The sequence below is a fragment of the Typopeltis vanoorti genome, chromosome 3, assembly GCF_054136105.1.
Source record: "Typopeltis vanoorti isolate ZY-2024b chromosome 3, IOZ_Tvanoo_1.0, whole genome shotgun sequence".
Classification (NCBI taxonomy): Eukaryota; Metazoa; Arthropoda; class Arachnida; order Uropygi; family Thelyphonidae; genus Typopeltis; species Typopeltis vanoorti.
In genome coordinates this window covers 31,698,672-31,720,126 of record NC_143551.1, presented here as the reverse complement: position 1 = coordinate 31,720,126, position 21,455 = coordinate 31,698,672, and the positions used below count along the sequence as shown (strand labels likewise).

The following is a 21,455-nucleotide window of genomic DNA, read 5'->3' as shown; positions in this document are numbered from 1 at the left end:
CCATTTTTTTTTTATCCCTTTTAGTGCAAATTCAAATTACTATTCCCTTACTCCCAAGAAAAATGTATATTCTGTACAATTTCTTCCCCAAGAATATTATAGACTCAAGAAATATGAAATAACTTTATTCAACTTTCATCTTTATAAGCTTACTTTGATGCAAAAACTAACAAAGTCTCGTCTGAATGGAATTCTGCACTTGAGGAACCACATGGATATTACATGATGAGCAAGGGCAACTGTAAATTGATTAAATCTGAAGCAAAAAGAATAACATCTATCATTACATAATCTATTTGTAAAATTCTAAAAAAACAAAAAACAAAAAAACTATTAACTCTAAAACAAAAAGACTAAACAATTCATTACTTACTTGAACTCTGTCAATTTTAAAATGAAATTTGATGACCAGTTTTTTTTAACAATTTAATATAAAAAAAAATCACCAAATCAATTAAATATTTAATATGAATCTGTTAGGATAGCATTCATGGGAAAGGGGAAAAAATCAACTAACAACAATAAAAACACTTTTTTTTTTTTTTTTTAACTATAAGTAAACATTCCAGACAGCAAAACTATTTCAAATGATTAAAAACCTTCATTCCATTCTGATTCTGTATGTAAGACTGTGCAAGTAAACTTGAAGTCAACTGCTGCAATAGTTCCAGAACAAAAATAAAGTAAGTAAACAAGCATATTAATAGTTAACTTTTATTTCATTATCATACAAAATATATAATAAGCTGCAATAAAGAGCCAAGAGGCTATTTTTTCTGGCGACATAAATTAAGTTAAGGGGATAATAAATCCCTCGTTATTTTAAAGCCGGATAAGAAACTCGGAGATCGAAAGCTGACGCTTGGACTCGCCGAAAAGTTCTTCGGCATGAAACTCTTAGATTTCGATATCCGAGTTTCTTATCTGGCTTTAAAATACTGACTGACTAATATAATAAGCTGGTTTAGCATATGTAGAGACAGCAACCTTGATGTTTTTTCAGCTAATGCTTTTTGTTGAGGATGAGGGGCTTTCTAAGTTGTATAATACACACAGTTATAATTATCTATAATTAAGAACTAACATTATTGTTAAAGCTTTTGCTTTACAAAGAATGATGCTATTTTTAAATTTTGGGTCAGGAATTATTAACAACATATAGTTATAAACTTCTCCCCACTAAGTGAAATGGATTATTTAAAATGAAAGGAAAAAATACATGGTCGCCTTTTTTTTTATTAAAAAAAAAAAAAGGTTTAGTCATGCATAAAGTAGAGATAAATCCTATAATCTGGATAAATAGTTCACAGTAAAACACAAAAGTAACAGTGACTACCAGATAGCCATAATTTAAAATATCCTCTGCACTCTGAATTTGATCTAAATAAAACTATCTTAAATCAAAATGGGTGCTAACTATTAACATAAAAATGGAAATATGGATATACAACAATGTACAAGCTGTAAATATTTTCTAACTTTCAATTTTATAAAAATCTCAAATTATCATGAATATATTTTTATATTCAATGCTTTCTATTAGTGCTTGCTTTTAATAACGCTCTATTTTTGTCATTAGTGCAAACTCCAGTAGACTATACAGACTACCAACAAATGGCATTTCATGACAAAGACAATGCTTACTTGAAAGGATTGGTGTATGGAAGGGCAATGGCAAATATACTCATGAACTGATCCTCCACAAAACTCACGTATAATGTAGGTAGACGAATTAAATCTAATAAAGAAATAATCTTATCTTAGATCCATAATTTTAAATAAATTATAACTGCTTTGTTGACAAACATTTCATTAAACATGAACTTTTTATGAAAACATATATGGAAATGCATCGAAATAAAACTCAAGAAAAGATTGCAATACATTTACAGTAGTTAAGCAATTGAAGCTTTTTAAAAATTACAGTTTTAATGAACAATATATTCTTATTTAGTTACTGATAAAGTCTTAATGCATACATTTTCTAACTATACTGGGTATTAAACAAATATCTTAAGAATGAAATTATACTCTCAATTTAATTAAAATGTCATCCAGAAATTTATATAATTTCTGACATTAATACACTAATATCACACTTGACATTAGTGTATTAACACGTTCGCTGCCACGCTACTTTGGCATGGTCTGTTCCCCTGCGCCGAGCAGTTTCACTTCTTCAAGGTCAGTACGATAATCTCGTTACCGGAGGTAAGCGTCCTACGAGTATACTCGTAGTTGGCTTGTACAGAGCATATACGGTCTATGAGAATACACAATTTTGATGCTAGCCCCACAAGCCAAGCATTCTCACTTCTTCAAGGTCACTACAATAATCTCGTTCCCGGCGGTAAGCGTCATACGAGTATACTCGTAGCTGGCTTGTGAAGCAGGTTTACCCACTACGAGTATACTCGTAGTTGGCAGCGAACGTGTTAATGTCATTAGTGTATTTAGTAAAACAGAAAGCACAACAATTGCAAAAAAAAAAAAAAAAACACAAAGATATAACAGGAATGGACATCAAAAATTGGCATTACCTCAAAATGTAATAATTGCAAATAAACAGATAATTTCATCTTAACAACATGCTGTTTGGCTCAAGTTTCAGTACAAACAGCAAATGTGCATGAAGTTATCATACAAAATATATATGTAACTGTGCAAAGTATAATGTGTATTATTATACTTTGTCAATTTAGAATCATGACTGAAGCAATAATTTTTTTGCCTACACTTTTAGAAGTGATGAGATATAGGTTTTGCAACTTATGAGTTGGGGTTTGTGAAATGTATGACAGCTTATAAGGCAGTAAACCAAAATTATACAGAAATAATTAGTTTATTAAAGACAAATGTTTTGTCTTGCTTACATAACACTTCTTCAGGTGTAGGAAAGAAAACCAAAAGACAAACAAACAGTAAAAGATTAGTAAGGTAAAAACACCCATGACGCTTACACGCAGAAACAAACACCAGTTGACATCGATGGCTTCTTTAACAATCCGTCTCCTTCCTTAATATGCTGTTGTAATTAACACTAATTATTTTTATGACATCCACATGCAAGTGACGTCAAAGAAAACCAAAAGACAAACAAGCAGTAAAAGATTAGTAAGGTAACAACTATTATAGAGTTATGTAGGCTTCATCATCCTCATAATCAAATTCCTCATATGTACCCTTGGGGGTATACAGGATAATCATGACAGTATTACATAAGAAAGTTATGCCATTACTAACTTCTGATCAACAATTTTCCTTAAAATTAATCTATTATCTGTCAATACTCGGAATAATATTAGATCTTATATTTCTGTCTTTTAAGGTGCTTTTTACTGTATCAATCCATCTACATCTTGGTTTTCCTCTGGGTCTTTTTCCTGCCAACTTAGAAAAGAACAACTATTTTGCTAATCTTTCCTCTTCTAGAGGAAATTTGTGATACTAATAAATTCCTGAATGCCAACATTGGCAAGTTTTTCCCCTGATATCTGCATTTTTAATGTGATACTGCCATTGATGTTATCTGTTGACTCCGCTAATCATTCTCGGAATTCTCCATATCAGAGGTTTCCAGTCTGTGATCAAGTATTTATTTCTAACCCATCCCGCTCTCAGATCCATAAGTTAAAATTGGTTTGAACAGTCTTGTATATAGCTAATTTAGTGTTTTGACTAATTTCTTTCTTATTCCATATACATTTTTTCAGCTGACTTCCTTCCATATAAGCTTTACTAATTCTGTTCTCTATTTCCATATTCAATTTGCCATGTTCACTAAAAATTGTGCCTAAATAACTGAAATGTTTTACTTGTTCTGTAGGTTCACCATTCAGGATACAGTTGAGGTTTTCAATGTTTCTGCCTATTTTCAGTGTCATTGTCTTTTTATTCCTGTGTTTTTTCTCACTGGTTTACAACACTAGTCTATTAAGTTGATCCAATGTGGTATTAACATTCTATTATATTTCTGAGCTGAAGCTTGCACATCATTCTAACAACACAACTATTTTTACATCAAGTTTTGGTATGTGCTCCTTATTGTGTTCCTCTTGGATATTTATCAACTTTTGTATCATTTGTTACCTCCCCAATTTGGATGCACATCTCAATATGGTGGATAGTGAACTTAAGACAAAGCAGGTTATGATGCCTGAAAAACTGCAAGTTTTCCAGACAAGTAGGAGACCCTACTTTCTCCAAGTAGGGCCTCCTATGGCAGATAGCCTGTGATCCCTAAAGTCAAGATCTACTGCAAACACAGAAGAAGGCAACGGCAAACAATTTCTGTATTTATTTTACCAAGAAAATCTTATGAACATTGGCTTAAGTTGCTGAGATATAGTGCTGTAGATGGGACACAGACAGGTCGAAAGGCATCAAAATGGTTACTGGGAAAGAGAGTAGCATTCATAGTTAGAAGAGCATAGATATGACAAGTACATTTTGAGTGAAAACCTAGTGTCCAACAGAATAATCCAAATCAAAATAAAGGCATATCCAGTGAATGTCACACTCACACAGGTGTATGCAACTACTATAGACGAAAGTGAAGATGAAGTAGAGGAATTTCATGGTAGATTGCAACAAGTTAGTGTACAGTTTTGATAAGAGAGATTTTATATTGATTATAAATGAAATGCAAATGTGAAAGAAAAAAGAACAACATGGCATCATTGGAAAATCTGGTTTAGGACTGAGGTAAATAGCAGAAAAAAGGATGCTGGAGTTTTGTGTCAAGAACTACTTCTTTCAACAACATAAAACAAGAGTGTACATGTGCAATTCACCTAACGGAAAATACAGAAATCAGATTATATTGTTGTGAAAAAGGTAAAAACACTACCTGATGCTACTGGGATGAGTGCATTTATTCCCCACTTCATTCAGAACTCTCGATCCTTATCTAAACTCTAGTTCTCCAACAACTGAGGCAAAGCAATCCAAGCCAAATAAAACTAAGGCATTAAACTAAGGCTCAGGTAAAAATTTCAGCCACTAACTCAGCTTACATGACAGCATGTAACAACTGCAAACAAATGGGCTTTGAAAGGGCCAAATGAACTAAGCTTGTCACCTCACAAGGGTCAACACTGCCATTTTGACAAGCAACAAGCTTAGTGCATTTGGTCCTTACAAAACCTTTTTTTTTTTTTTTTTTTTTTAAGTTTCTGCCTTATCTTTAGGATATGTCACCTTTTTCAATCAAGATGTGAAAGAGGTTGAAATGTGGAAGAACAGAAGTTGCATATCCTAAAGATAAGGTAGAACCTCTTAGCATTTTTTTCTTCCAACTCTCATATAGATGATAAGGTAGATCTCTTCGCACAATTCCACAAACTTCAATACATGCCTCCTCTGAAATTTCACCGGGAGGACATCAGAAAAGCTTTTATCCAAACTGTCTCCAAAAAATGAGATGAAATTCAACCATCAAACTACTCCCTACTGCTCTGATCTCAGTACTTTCAAAAATAATGGAAAAGATAATCAACAACCAACTGCTTCACTACTGGATGACTCACTAATTATTTAGTGATGATCAATATGGAGTCTACCATTCACGATCGACAGCAGATCTACTAGCCAACCTTCACACACCTCTGAATGCAGGATATGGAAAAGTTAAAAGTTCGGAGAAACTCAAGTGGTTGATCTTGATATTTCCAAGGCATTTGATTGAGTGTAGTATTGTGGCCTTCTTACAAAGCTAACATCTTATGGTAGACTTTCTTCCTTTTGTAAATGGACTGCCAGCTTCCTCTCTGGTCGCTCATTGTAGGTCATGGTGGATGGCTTTCTTTCATTAGATTTTCCAATCAATGCTGATGTATATCCCAGGGCTCTGTGCTTTCACCTATATGCTCTTTCTCCAATACATCAATGACATTCTCTTTCTGACAAATTGTATTAATATCTTTACAGATGACAGTACACTCTACTCCTCATTTTCACTGCTTTAATATGGGTATGTAAACTGACATACTTAGAAAAAAATTAAAGATGGAAACTTAAACACACATGAAATAAATTTATTAGCTGTAAAATCTTCATCTAAGTATTGCAGAAATCCTGTGTATAATAATGACAATGGAACAAAAAATAAAATTACAATAAAAGAATCAATTTCAAAAAGTACCACTACGGTGTCAATAGAACAACAGACAATCAGTAAATTTCTAATTATTGAAGAAAAAATTACAACGATATAATAATTGGGAATTTGCTTAAAAATGATATAATAATATTTCTGATACAGGGAATAACCAAAAGGCCATCAAGATCTGTTTAAGTTTGGTCGATACAGAAAAGTATCAGAGCTCTACTTATATAAATGCTCTATAAGAATCTACTTTTATGTAAAAGTTTAGTCTTCTTCCAAAAAACTATGTTTTATGTTTAGTAAAGATGGTATGTAGTGTAAATATCACCGGCATAAGGCCTATGAAACTTAGGCATAAATTTTACAGCTGATAAATTTATTTCATATAAGTTTATGTCTTAATCCTGACCAAGTTGGCCGAGCGGTTAGCGGGCTCAAATCCCGCCATTGGAATGGATGTTTGTGATTGTCTGTGAAAATACTAGTGGTGGTGGTGAGCAGTAGATGGTGTTCATGTAGTTGGTGAATTGAGTGGTGGAGACATAGAGCTGTAGAGTAGGTGCCCTCCCTTATGAGTCTTTAGACTCCCTAAAGGAGCCACATAATTTTTTTTGCCAGCCTGATTGGCCGAGTGGTTAGCATATCCGCTCTCCAGCCAAAAGCTGCAGGTTCGAATCCTGCTGTTGTTGGCATGGATGTTTGTGGTTGTCTGTGAAAATACTAGTGGTGGTGGTGGGTGGCAGTAGATGCCATTGTTGTAGATCAGTGTTTCTCAAACTTCAGATATCCATGGACCCATTCTTAAATTTTCATTATTACCAAGTACCCCCTAATTAATTAAAAATAAATAAAATAATTAATTAAAATGAATAAATTAACTAAAATTAATAAATTGATTTAAAATATTAAAAAATTAAATATCTATTTTATTTGAATTTATATGTTCATGTAAACAAAAAATATGATTTATTTTTAATAGAACAAACTTTATAAAGATACTATAAAGTTTTAGTTACTTGAAATAATTTATCATCAATGAGAGGAGTGAAATTGCTTATGGTGAGATAAAATTTCAGCAAAATTTGGCTCTATAGTTGTTAATTTCAATCTCAGATGCGGTTCGACATCTATATTGCGATTCCTCTTCTTCGTCTTAATATCTACAAGGGCCGAAAATCCAACTTTGCACAGATATGAACTTGGAAATAGAAAAATGAACCTTAGAGCTTTATCTGTTAATTCAGGAAATTCATTCTGTATTTGTAGCCAAAATGATGATAACATATTCTCACTGTATTTATTTTTTAGGAAACCATCAGAAGCTAGTTCTAAAAGTTGTTCTTCTTCTATTGATGATAGACCCTTTGGCATAAATTTGTTTTTATTGAAAGGGTATCTTATCCACTCAATGTTAATGTCCAATTCACGGAAATACTTTTCTAGATTCATTTGTAAGCTTTTTAAATGCTGCATGATAGTAATTTTCACATCATCATCAATTTGTTCATTTGAACTTGCGAGCAATTCATGAAGTGATGGAAACGCGTCAAATTCTGCATTACCAACCCGCTTTTGCCATAACTTCATTTTTGCCAACATGGCATTCACTTTATCTTGGACATGAAATATAGAAATTTCCTTGCCTTGTAAAGATAAATTAAGACTATTTAATACAGTAAATAGTCTTAATTTATCTTTACAAAGCAATGCTAATTGACTGAGCCATTTCCAATTATGTAAATGCTTTTTCAATTCAAACTTTTCATCAAGAAAAACTTGTAGTTCGTTCCGAAGTTCAAATAAATGAGTAAGGACTTTTATAGGGAATGGTGATGGATTTAGAGTAATCCTTGTTGCGAAGGGGGGTATTGGTTTCAATATGTTTTGGATTTTTTTTGGCGGGTAGCCATTCACGAGAAATCCAACGAACATCGGTATGGAAAAGAAGTTGTGTATAGTTGCTTCCCATTTCTTTGCAAAGTTGAAAGAAAAGTCTGGCATTTAGAGGACAGCCTTTAATATAATTTATGATTTTTACACCTTCATCAAGAACTTTTCTTAAAAGATCTTTTCCTACACATATGATGTCTAGGTCTGTAGACATCATATGTGTAGTCAAAGCCTCCCTGTGTATGCAGCAGTGTGTCGACTTTGCATTTGGTGCAACAGCTTAAATCCTTGAAACAAGCCCTTTTTTAGATCCGACCATGGATTTCACTCTGTCCGTGCTTATTCCAACACAACTTTTCCAATCAAGTTTGTTTTGATGCATAAAGGTATTTATACTGTTGAATATTTCTTCTATTGTTGTATGTTCTGGCAAGGGTTGGCAATATAAAAGGTCATCATGAATTTTTTGATTTTTTTCGTACCTAACGAACACTAGAAGATTTGCAAAATTTGTAATGTCGGTGGATTCATCTACCTGCAACGCATAATAACGACTCTGACGTATATCGGATAACAATGTTTGTTTTATATTTTCAGCCATTTCAGTGATTCTTCGATGAACGATACTATTTGAAAAGCAAATCTGATCAAAAGATCTTTTTGCATTATCTCCGATCATAATTTCCGCTATTATTTTTGCTGCAGGCTTGACCAAAGTTTCACCAATTGTTTCCACTGCACCACTTTTTGCTATTAATAGCGACACACGATATGAAGCTTCTAAAGACTTCATGTTTTCACCTCCTGACACGATCGACATCACTTATTGAGATTCTTTTAAATTTTTTAGTTTATTTTGAAAAAATTTGACAGGTTTGTCCTTGCATTCATTATGTTTCGATTCAAAATGGCGATTTAAATTGCATGGTTTCATGCTTTCATTTTTTAAAGTTTCACTGCAAATTACACATAGTGGAATAGGTTCCTCTTCATTTTCCGTCCATGAAAATCCACATTTCAAGTAATTTATATCATACTTACGAAGTTTTCTCATCTTCTTCCTAGTCTGTTCTTTAGAGATGTCAGATGACACACACTTATCAATTTCACTTGATCCAGATACCTTATCAACATTTTCTTGTTGCTGACAGCTACTTGTATTTACTATGTTCCTCTCTTTTGCACATTTTAAAAATCCAGACTTTAACCAGTGATCCATACTTAAGAATTTGAAAGCTAAAAAATTACCATGTTTAACGAACAGTCCTTCAACAAATGGCTAGTGAAAGCAGAACTCGAAACAGACAGCAATGGTAGGCCAGTAGAGATAAAGCAGCTATGAAGACGTTCATATGATTGGTGCAGTAGTAACAAAAGATCATGCTACTAATTGACAAAGACAAGCCGACAGTTCAGTTGAAATGCTAATTCTCTTCAACCAAATTCCTTATATAATATCTGAAAGACATTCACTATATATTTCTTAGTTTTAACACGTTCACTCAAACAAAACCATATGTTGCCGGTACACCGTATGGTTTTGTTGTCTATACAGTCTATACATAATACTATACAGCATTTTATGTGGGATGGGTCATGCGATTCATTAGTTAGTGCCAGTTGTCTCTAATTGCACAGCCTGCAGATATCTCTCTACCTTATTCAGTGATACAATAGGAACGTTTTACGATCTCAAACTTTTATTCTCAAAATTTTATTCCATGCGTTAATGATGCATAGCCGAAAATTGAAATTGCCATGGATCCCCTGAAGCCCTTTCGCAGACCCCTCTTTGAGAAACACTGGTGTACATGATGAAGGTAGTTGTGGTTGGAGGAGACGAAGAGTTGTAGAGTAGGTGGCCTCCCTCAATGAGTCTTTGGACTCCCTGCAGGTGTTACATAATAATAATATGTAATAATTTTTTCTAGCTCTTCATTTCTCATTTTTCAAAACCTCGTAGTGCTCAGTTAATTAACCCTTGAAGATCTCTAACTAATAATGTTAACAATAATATCCTCACCATTCTCAAATGGGGTAAGAAAAACTTGGTGAATTTTAATGTCACCAAAACACAACTCTGTCTCATCTCTAGAAAGAAAAACTTTCTTTCTAGAGATGAGAATATTCTGCTTGCCAACCAGCATATGGAGCACTGCATTCTATTGTGAGGCCTGGATGCTAACAAAACAAGACATCAAAAAATTAGTTGGACGGAAAGAAAAAGCAATGAGGAAGTTCTCAATATAGTTCATGAAAAGCAGTCACTAAAGAACCACATCAATAAGAGAAGAAAAAGCCTAATTGGACACCAGCTGAGGCATGGGGGACTGATGGCATGGATGTTTGTGATTAATGTGACCTGTAGAAGGAAAGGGGTTGCGAGGCAGACCAAGAATTTCACAATGATGCTAACAAGCGCTAAGTGTTATGAAGAGATAAAAAAGAAGTCACAAGAAGGATGTTATGACATGCTGCTATAGCTAACCAATCTTCAGATTGATGCACCAGAGAATAAGAAACAGGATCAGTTTTTCTCTTCTTGGGTTAGATTTCACATCTAACTTATCCCAGCATATTCATATTAAGTCTATAGCTTCTGCAGCCTCCAGAAAAGCTTGGTATTCTCTTTTGTTCCAAACTGTATTGCTAACAGTATTACTGACTAATCCATATATGTACAATTCCTGTCACTTTATAAAGCTCAGTATGCCTGACATTGGAATACTGTTCCTACATTTTGGATGATGGTCTTAAGACCTCCCTCAGAATGCTTAGTTGTATTCAGAACAGAGCAAACTGCTTACCTGATGATCCCTATCTTCACATCATTGATCATTTGTTGGGAGGTTTAATGGGGTATTAACAGCACTGGGAAAGGATTAAAAACTATTTTAATTCTTCCAATATTTCATCTCAGTCATTGAGACATCTTCAATTAGGATCTCTGAGAATTATCGTTTCCCAAATTTTGGGAAGTTTCTTGCATCCATATTTATTTAAATTTAATTGATTTCTGATGCTTTTCTATATTTTAATGTACATACTAACTAGTCAGTCTCTTTCTATATTCTTTATACTTTTCGTGGACTGATTATTTTACATCTTGTGTCCACCATGTTCATATTTTTCCATCTCTACTATGGCTAAGTGAAACTTTACTCCAGATTTTGTCATTCAGATAACTCTATGATTTGGTTCTTGCTTTCAAACTACATGGTTTCTTCAATAATATTTATATACCTGAGTCTGTGGTTTATATCTGAGAGCTATTCGATGTTTAATCTTCTTAATTCCTATCTGGGATTGATTTCATACTTTGCTGTCTAGGTCTCAAACAATAACTAGGTTTATGCTTGTTTCTTTATATCATCTGTCTTGTCTAATTCTTCTGTCTCCTAATGGAATCATCCATTAGGAGACAGAAGAATTGGAAACATAAGCCAACTGTTCAATTTCCCATTTCGTTTTATTGAGAATTGCCTCTCACTCTAGAATTCATCTTCTAGTTCAATATTGAATAATAGTTACTCTGACCTTTCAATAATTGCTGATACCTGAATAAATCATAAATAAATAATGATGGTTTCTATCATAAATTCAGTTCAGGTTTTGTGTATACCCACCCACCCACTCCACTATGTGAGCATGTATGATTTTAAGTTCAGTCACCTGTATTAAAAAAGAAATATGAAATGATTAATATTTTATACTATTGTACTCATGAAATCCCTATGAAAAAATTATAAAATTTACATATATATTTAATGTTTTAAGACTTTTAAATAGATGACTTTATAAGACTTAAATATTTCTAGATTTAAAGTGAATAGTATTTAAGGAAAAACAGACAAGACAGGAGAGGACTGGCATACTGCTAATGATATCAGATGATGTGAATCTAGTTAGGATACAAAGGTATGATTGCATCATTAGTAACAACTTCCATGAAGTAGTGAGTTTGAAGCTATCTGGTGTGAGGTAGAACTTAACAAGATCAGATGCATGGTGGGATGTTTTAACAGATTATGAGTGAACTAATTGATGCTGACAAACAAAATGCATTGCCAAATCAACCTGATGGTGCCAACAAGTAATCATAAGTAACTTCAATTATCCAAACATCAACTAAGTAGTGGTGACCTGGGTTCCTTTCAAAAAGAAAAAAAGTTAATGCTATGAAGCAGTTAATTATGACCAATTAGCTAAGTTTGCCATGGTATTGAATGTAGATGAGAAAGATATTGGCAGTGCATGGGAAGCATTAAAAAAACACTTAAATGATGAAATACAGGTATCCCTTGATTAACGCGGTTAATTAATCCCTCGATGTTACCGCGTATTTCAAAATCACGTTAATCAAATCTAATAATCAATGGTAAAAAGTACAATTTGTCCCTGATCGATTACTGTACTAATAGTTCGTTTTATATGGTACTCTTTTAGGAAAGATAAAAAATGAATGCAAAATAAATGTTTAATAAATACTTGTATCTACATTAGTTACTGCAATTTTTTTTAATCAAAAGAAGTTATAAAGAGTCATTTGAACAGTTTTAGTTTTTACTTATTGGCATAAATTCTACGATAACAAGCAAAATGACTCTCCAGACCTCGGCAAACAAGCATTCTTCGATTAACATCTGGATCCATATCTATTACTTGATGCTTAAGCGATTCTAAACTGCGAAATATTCCATCCAGTTCTTTGACTGTTATTTCCTTTGGAACCTCATCTTCACATTCCATTGTTCGTTATCTTCATATTTGCATTGTTCAATTTCAAGAAGATCGTTGCCACTGAAATCTTTTGAATCCAATAATTCTTTAACATCTTTTGCATCAACACCATCAAAACCGAGGTCTTCACTAATTGCAATGATTTCTTTGACCACGTTGTTCACAGGATTTTGAAAACAACTTAAGTCATTAGCGCATTCTCGCAGAAGGTTTTTTCAAACAGCTTTCATGCAACTAGAAGACACTTGCTCCCATGAGTCATGAATGTTCTCAAATGCGTGTTTAATGTTAAATTTTTTCCAAAATTCGTGGAGTGTAGTCGCATTTTCTCCCGTTGTTGTTTCTACTGCCTTTGAGGATGTCTTTTTAAGAAAATAGGTTTTGAAAGTTGCAATGATGTCCATGGGTTGTAGCATCATCATCATCATCATCATGATCAAATTCCTGCCATGTACCCTCAAGGGGTGTACAGGATATGACAGTACTACATGAAAAAATTACATCATTACTAACTTCCTATCCACAATTTTCCTCCAAATCAGTCTGTTACTTGTCAAGACTCCAACATTATCAGATCTTATATTTCTATCGTCTAAGGCACTTTGTACCGTATCAACCCACCTATATCTTGGTCTTCCTCTGGGTCGTTTTCCTGCCAACCTGGCAGAGAACACTTGTTTTGCTAATCTTTCCTCTCCCATTCTATTTAAGTGACCATACCATCTGAGATTAGCTCTGCTAACGCATTCCTGGATGCTGACAATGTCAAGTTCTTTCCTAATATCCTCATTTTTAATATGATATTGCCATTGATGCCATCTGTTCACGCCTCTAATCTTTCTCAGGACTCTCATATCTGCGGTCTCTAGTCTTTGGTCAAGTGTTTTACTTCTGACCCAGCTCTCAGATCCATAAGTTAAAATTGGTTTGAACACAGTTTTGTATACAGCTAATTTAGTGTTCCGACTAATTTCTTTCTTATTCCATATGAATTTATTCAATTGACTTCCCACGATACCAGCTTTGCTGATTCTGTTGTCTATTTCTATATTTAGTTTACCATCTTCAGTAAAAATTGTGCCTAAGTAGCTGAAATGTTTTACTTGTTCCACAGGTTCTCCATTCACAACACAGTTGACATTTTCAATGATTCTGCCTATTTTCATTGTCTTTGTCTTTTTATTGCTGACCTTCATACCATATCTATTACAACAGCTATTCAGTTTAGTCAGAGAATCTTGCAGATTTGTAGCGGATTTATTTAGAAGTATAACATCATCCGCATAAAGCAAAGAGCTGACATTAACATCTCCAATTTTGATATCAGGTTTAATACCACATTCCTTCATAATGTGATCCATATAGATAATGAATAACAGAGGGGATAATGTACATCCTTGTCTCACACCAGATTTAACATTAAACCATCTTCCTGTACTTCCTTCAATTCTAACTGCTGACTCACAACTCAAATAAAGACTAAGTATTGCTTGATATAATGCCCCATTGACACCATATAACTGCAGCGTATTGAATAGCTTCTCTCTTGGCACCTTGTCATATGCCTTTTCCAAATCGACAAAACTTAAATACAGATCTTTGTTATATTCCCATGCTTTCTCGACTATTTGTCGTAAAGTGAAGATCTGATCCTGACAGCCTCTATTTGGCCTGAATCCAGCTTGTTCTTCACCAAGCTTTTCTTCCACAATTCTTCTCAACCGTTTCTCAAGTATTCTTGCATAGATCTTGCCAGGAACACTCAGTAGGGAAATACCTCTGTAATTCTCACATTCAGTTTTATTTCCCTTTTTATATATGGGTACTATGAGAGCTCTACTCCAATCATCGGGAATTCGTCCCTCTGTCCAGGCTTTCTGAACTATGCAGTGCAGCCACTGTAAGACTCTTATACCACCATACTTCAGCATTTCTGGTCGAATATCATCTACTCCTGCTGCCTTTTCACATTTCAAGCCTTTGATGGCTTTTTCTACTTCAAGTATGGATATGTATTCCTGACTGCATGCCTGGTCAGTGTTTTTTATCACTGTGCTGTCATCACTGCTTGTTTCATTTAGCAGTTTTTCAAAGTAATTACTCCATACTTCAAGGATATCTTTTTCTCCTGTTTTCATTTCACCTTTATCATCTCTAATTCCTTTTACAGCACTCTTTCCTCCATTCCTAAGCTTCTTCAACAACCTCCAGAATATTTTGCCACCTTCTTGATATTTATTTTCTATATTCTTGCCAAAGTCCTCCCATGACTTTTGTTTAGCTAGTTTTACACACTGTTTAGCTTTCTTACATTTGTCTCTGTATTCTGTAAGAGTAAAAGCTGACTTATTTGCCAGGAACTTTTGATATGCTTTCTTCTTTTCCTTCACTGCCTCTTTAACTTCCTGTGTCCACCAGGGAGTTCTGATTTTTTTATCCTTGCACACAACCTCACCACATGCCTCTCTGGCAGAATCAATCAATGTTTCCTTCAGAGTTTGCCACTGAATCTCCAAGGTTTGATTCCTGTTCTCAAACTCTTTCATTTTCTTTTCAATAATATTTCTGTATTTTAGTCTACAGTTCACATCTGAGAGCTGCTCAACTTTTATTCGCTTTAAAACTTTCTTACATGTTATTCTTTTCAATATGAAATTCAATTTTATCCTGCTCAAGACTAAATAGTGATCACTTCCAATTTGAAATCCTCTGTACACTCTGGTGTCCTGCACCAGGGAGAAAACATCACTATCAACAATAACATAGTCAATGAGACTTTTCTTATTCCTAGCCTCTTCTCTCCATGTGAATTTGTGCACATTTTTATGTTGGAACATGGTGTTAGTAATAACCAGTCCATGTCCTGAGCAGAAATCCAACAGATATTTGCCATTATTATTAGCTTTGCTCTTTTCTCCAAATTTTCCCAAAATATTTTTGTATGTCTCACAATCATTTCCTACTCTACTATTTAGATCCCCAACAAGGACCAACTTTTCCTTTTTCATTGTGTCAGTTGCTTTTTCTAAAGCCTCAAAAAATTCCTCCACTTCTACCTTAGTAGAACCTTCTGTGGGACCATAGGCACAAATAAGTCTCATTGTCCAGTTCCCCATTCTCATATTTGCCCACATTACTCTACTTGAGACTGACTGCCATTCAAGAAGATTAGCCTCGTATTTTGTGTTGAATACTATGGCTACTCCTTCTTTTCCTTGATTGTCATTGCCTGAATATAACATTTTGTATTTATTGCTCAGAAAGATCTCACCAGTTTTGGTCTTTTTTGTTTCAGTCACCCCTATTATGTCGATCTGGTACTTATCTAATTCCTCAGCTAGCTCCATTTCTTTGCCATTCAGGCTTCTTACATTGATAGTACCGATCTTTAACTCTGGTGATGTTGAGTTGGGGTTTGTTTTCAGATTTGTTCCAGTAGCTGACTTTTCGCTGTTTGCCCTGGTTCCCTGGCGAAAACAACGGGGGCCTTGTTTAACCGGGCGACGCCCCAGCCGGCATGAAATTTTGTCATGTTGTACCATCATTTTTTATTTTGGTTTAACCAATAAGAATACAATTTGGTCGGCTAAATCCCAAATTGCCAGCCCATCCTCGTTCGTTCAGTATTAAAGTAGATACCCAACAGGGTGCACCACGAGAAGGTGAGGATTGGATATTAGGTCAGAAGCCCTGGTCGGTTCTCCGCATTCCTTTAAAGGCTATGTGGAGGTCTCCTCTCAGTTATACAGCTTTGACCCTTAAGCACCCCTGGGTTGTAGCAATGATGTCGTTCATTTAAAGGCTATGTGGAGGTCTCCTCTCAGTTATACAGCTTTGACCCTTAAGCACCCCTGGGTTGTAGCAATGATGTCGTATTTGGTGGGAAAAATAAAACTTTCACATTCTCACACAGATCATTAAGAGAATTTGGATGACCATGAAGCTAGCAGCCTCGTGGAGTGAGCATGATTTTGAATGGTAAATTTAAAGGCATGTTAATCAAAACTCTTGCTGCATATATCAAGGGATAGCCGCAATTAATTTCGCCGCAATAATCAAATCTGCGTTAAACAAGGGATACCTGTACTGATATATGCCTATAGAGTTTGAAGAAAAAATGAAGTAGGAATGAAACAGATGTGCAATCTTATTAAAAACAGATTCTCAAGAATAAGATATGTGTGCATAAAGATGATGTCAGTTATGAAAATTATACTGTGGGCCAAAAGAGTTCATGTATTATATGGAAAACTGAGTCTGAGCATGAAAAGAAACTGGTTATAGAAGCTAAAGACAGCCTAAACCAATTCCATCATTAAACTGTAAGTAAAAGAAAGAAAGAATGAATAGGAGAGAATAACTAATGAATGTGTATGGAGTGTAGGTGGCAGGCGAAGAAGGGATTGTAAAACTGTTGTGCCTGTTTTACTAAGAGAGCTATCAACCGGTGTATGCAATATGGAACTCAATGCTACCTCTACAATGGATGAAGAAACTCAGGTGTATGGGGAGGGAGTGCTAGAGCAAAAACTTAAGAATTTGGCAAAAAAAGAATGTTCAGCTGAGCTGGCACTATAACATCAGTCTCAGCACAGGGAAGATTTCAGGGCAGTAGAAAGAATGCATGATAATCATTGATCACTTGTTGGGGGGTTTAATGGAGTATTAACAGCACTGGGAAAGGATTAAAAACTATTTTAATTAAAAACTATTTCTTCCAAAATTTCATCTCAGTCATTGAGACATCTTCAATTGGGATCTCTGAGAATTACTGTTTCCCAAATTTCGGGAAGTTTCTTGCATCTACATTTATTTAAATTTAATTGATTTCTGATGCTTTTCTTTACAGTTATGATTTTTTTTTTCCAGAAGATGCTATGAGTGGTATCCAATGTATGGACTCCAAGACTTGATTGACCACAGTAATGACTGCAGATGTATGTTTTATGTTCAATATATTTTTTTGTTTTATATATACTTTGTTGTTTCAATATATCAGTGTAAAATAATCTCATTTCACAAGGAAAGTACAAAGCCTATGTGTCTATCAATCTATTAGTATCATTGGAGTGATAGAATAGAGATTTTGGAAATTTTTGATGCAGAAAGCATGAAGAAATGGAATGATTTGACCTAATTTGGAAAACTTGGTGTACCCTTAACAGAATCCCTAACAATCATGGCAGATGTGCAGACCACCTTTACAAATGGGGCATGATTGCCTCACCCAGTTGAGACTGTGGATCACCCCACCAGACAATTACTCATATCACAGTAGAATGTGCCCAAATTGCATACAATGGAAACCTGTCAGACCTCATCCATGCTATATCCAGTGCAACTGATTGAATAATCAACCTAGACATACAGTTGTAGTCTATTCTTGAGTGTCTCTTTTATGACTGTTTTATATTTTGAGTTTTGGTTTTATATTGTGAGTGGTCGTATAATTTAGCACTCTTGTGAAATTAGTGATTTTTATGTCCACGTGGTTAGCCTAGTGGCTGTGCACTTCACAACCGTATGACTGGGGAAGGAGTATCTCAGGTTCGATTCTCGTCGAAGACATGAGGAATTTGAGGATCTTCTTCAGCCATAGCTAAGTTAGCCGGTCTCAGGTGCGGGCAGTAGGGTTTTTTAGTTTATCTGGCGTTTTTCATCCCGCAAGCAGGCAAACAGGCCCCGTGAACACACACGGATCTACAGTCATAAATGCTTAACCCCCCATGAGGGGGCTCAACTTGCCTCAATAGGGATGGGGGGGGGGGGGGGGGGGAAGGGAGGAAACTCCATACGAATAAATAAATAAATAAAGTGATTTTTATCTGTTTTGTTGTGATTTTTCATAGGAAAATTAGAGTATTATAGTATATTAGTGTAAATTTTTGTGTTTTTAGAGTATCAGTATATTTATAACATTTTTCTTGTGATATTTATTGCAATATTGTTGGCATGACACCAAAGACCACACTGTCTGGCGATTTGAATTTGTGAGATATTATTCAGTGGAGCGCATGCAAAATGTATGAGTCAAGAAAATTAAAGAATATGTGGAAGGAAATTGAAACTGGAGAGAGAGAGTATGTATTAAGTGTTTCAAAAGTGAGTGTCTAATTAGATGACGAGAATGCAACAAATACCTACTATAAGACGTAAAATGATGTTCATGAAGTTGAACGTGTGGCAGTGGCAATAGAGGAGAATGAAATGGATATCAATAAAGAAATAGCACGCGTAAATGTTATCCTTCATAGGACAAAGCGCACAAATAAAAAACTGCAGCAGCAGCAAGAGTTAAGCAGGGTCGAAAAAAGAAAGAAGCAAGTGATCCAAAAAAATAATAAAAATTGACCAAACAAACAAGAAAAACAAGTTAAGGAGAAGAAAATTATGTATGGAGACTCAGTAATCGGGGGAGTATTTAACAAAAGTATTTCGAAATCGTCTTTCCCTGGAGCAAAAATTCACGATATTAGCTATGCCATCTGGATACAAAAAGGTAAGTAGAAGGAAATTACGTCTTGGTTGGTACCAATGATTTGAGAGGTGAGAAGTATTCTATGAGGGAGGATGTAAAGGAATTGTTAGAAGAGGCAAAACTAAAGAGTGAGAAGGTGAAAACTGTAAGTCTCCTACCACACTGTGATAGAGGTGAACTGAAGAGGAGAGCACTGAGTGCTAATGAATCTATACATAGATTCATGAAGTTTAATAGGAGACAGGTGTGTGTGTGGGGGGGGGGGCTGTTCATCTGAAGCAATCTGGTATGAGATTAATTCATTGTACAAGGAGTGATCATGCTGACGTGCAAATTCAGGGAAACTCAAGCAATTAGGGAGGAAGCAAGTGAGTTTGTGTGAGGGTATCCACAAAGTGAGTGAGTGTGAGAATAACTAAGTGAGGAGTCTAGTCTCTCAAGCAAAAATATTGAATAGGGTAGTCAATTCAGAAAGTACAGGTGGGTAGTGGTGGGAATAAAGGGATGTTGCTGTTTCTATATACTAATGCCAGAAGTATCAGGAACAAGAGGGAGGAATTTTTGGCATTGGTTAGTGCAACAAAAGTTATAGGCATTAGTGACAATTGGCTAAAAGCAGATGATGTAGTTAAAGGGATTGAATGTGAAGGGTTTAATATTTTCAGGGAAGATAGAATGGGGGGGGGGGATACTGTTGATGATAGGAGATGAATTGCAACCAAAAAGAATAGGAGACACAGGGGGGGGGGGGCTGTTCATCTGAAGCAATCTGGTGTGAGATTAAGTACAGTAAAATAGATTATAAAGATGGTTGTTGCTATAGGCCAGAGAGTTCCACAGATGATCTGGAAGACATGCATCACCAAATTAGTACAATGAGTACAGGTCGAGTGATTATTATGGGGGACTTCAACTATGGAGATATAGAGTGGAAAGAAGAAAGATCACATGGCAGGAAGGAAACAGAATTTATACACCTGCTGAGGGATAATTACTTAAGGCAGCATGTGATGGAAGGGACTAGGGGTGAGAGAGTATTGGACCTGGTCACAGAATCAGAGGAGCTATCCATAACCAAGGTAACAACATTGCCTCCAATTGGTGAAAGTGACTTGGTAGATTGTAAAACATGAGGAATATTTTATCAAGAAAAGGTATTTGTGGAACTACAAGGCAGGTGATTATAATATGATTAGGAAAAAGCTTAAATCTGTACCATGGCATAAAACAGTGCAAGGTAAGGATGTTAGTAGTATATGGGATATAGTAAGGGTCATCAAGAGGAAGCAGTATAGGGTAAGAAATGGTTAATCGGGTAGGAGTTAGATGGATAAATAATATCATTAAGCATGAGCTGCAGAAGAAGAAAATGTTGTGGAGGATATATAAAGAAAAAGGTGAGCAGCAACTCAAGAACAGCACAAGGCTCAGACAAGAAAGGTGACCAACATGACACGTTACCAGCTGAGGAAAGCAAAATTAGATTATGAGAAGAATTTAGCTGAGCAGATCAAAGGAAATCCCAAAGAGTTCTTTCGTTATGTGGACAATAAGGGGAAGAATAACTATGGAAGATTAATCTTAATAAGTGATGATGGTCACGTGGAGACAGAAACAGATAAAATAGTTGATTTACTGAGCGACCACTTTGCAAGCATATATTGTCCTAGTGAGGTTACTGCTTTAATATATGTGACAGACACTAATGTGGGAACACAGATGGATGAAATGGAGGTTCTAAGGATACTGGAGAATCTCAGTGTAAATACAGCTGTGGGATTAGATGGGATATCAGCTAGGGTTTTGTGAGAATGTCAATGGAACTGGCAATGCCTTTGACTGAGTTGTTTAATTTCAGTCTCAGATCTGGTAGAGTATGAAGGCAGTGGAAAGAGGGCAAAATTATTCCTTTGCATAAGGGAGGTTCTAAGACTAGAGTAGCAAATTATAGACAAATCAGTATCTTAGAAGTTGTGGTAAAAGTAGTACTAGAAAAATTGGTAAAAAACAGAATTCAAAAATTGGTAGATAAAAATATGATACTGTATGAGGGTCAACGTGGCTTTGCAAAATGCAGCAAAGCTGCATTTTGCAAAGGCATTTGGCAGAATACCACATGGAACACTGTTATGCAAATTAGAACAGATGGGGATACGACACTGGTTAGGTGGATAAGAGGGTGGCTGCTGGACAAATATCAAAAAGTGGTATACGAAGGGCAGAATCAAGGTAAAAACAAGT

At 35.1% G+C, this 21,455-nt stretch overlaps 1 protein-coding gene across 4 annotated transcripts in view; it reads right to left on the bottom strand.

Moving 5' to 3' along the window:
• The window catches only part of gig (TSC complex subunit tuberin), a 943,661-nt gene that overhangs the window by 381,265 nt on the left and 540,941 nt on the right, over nt 1–21,455 (bottom strand). For all 4 annotated transcript variants that reach the window (XM_090415521.1, XM_090415523.1, XM_090415524.1 and 1 more), the window contains 2 exons: nt 1,645–1,738; nt 154–256 (listed from right to left, as the gene is read on the bottom strand). In XM_090415521.1, the coding sequence (XP_090271647.1) occupies nt 154–256; nt 1,645–1,738 (197 nt within the window). The remainder of the gene's footprint in view (nt 1–153; nt 257–1,644; nt 1,739–21,455) is intronic.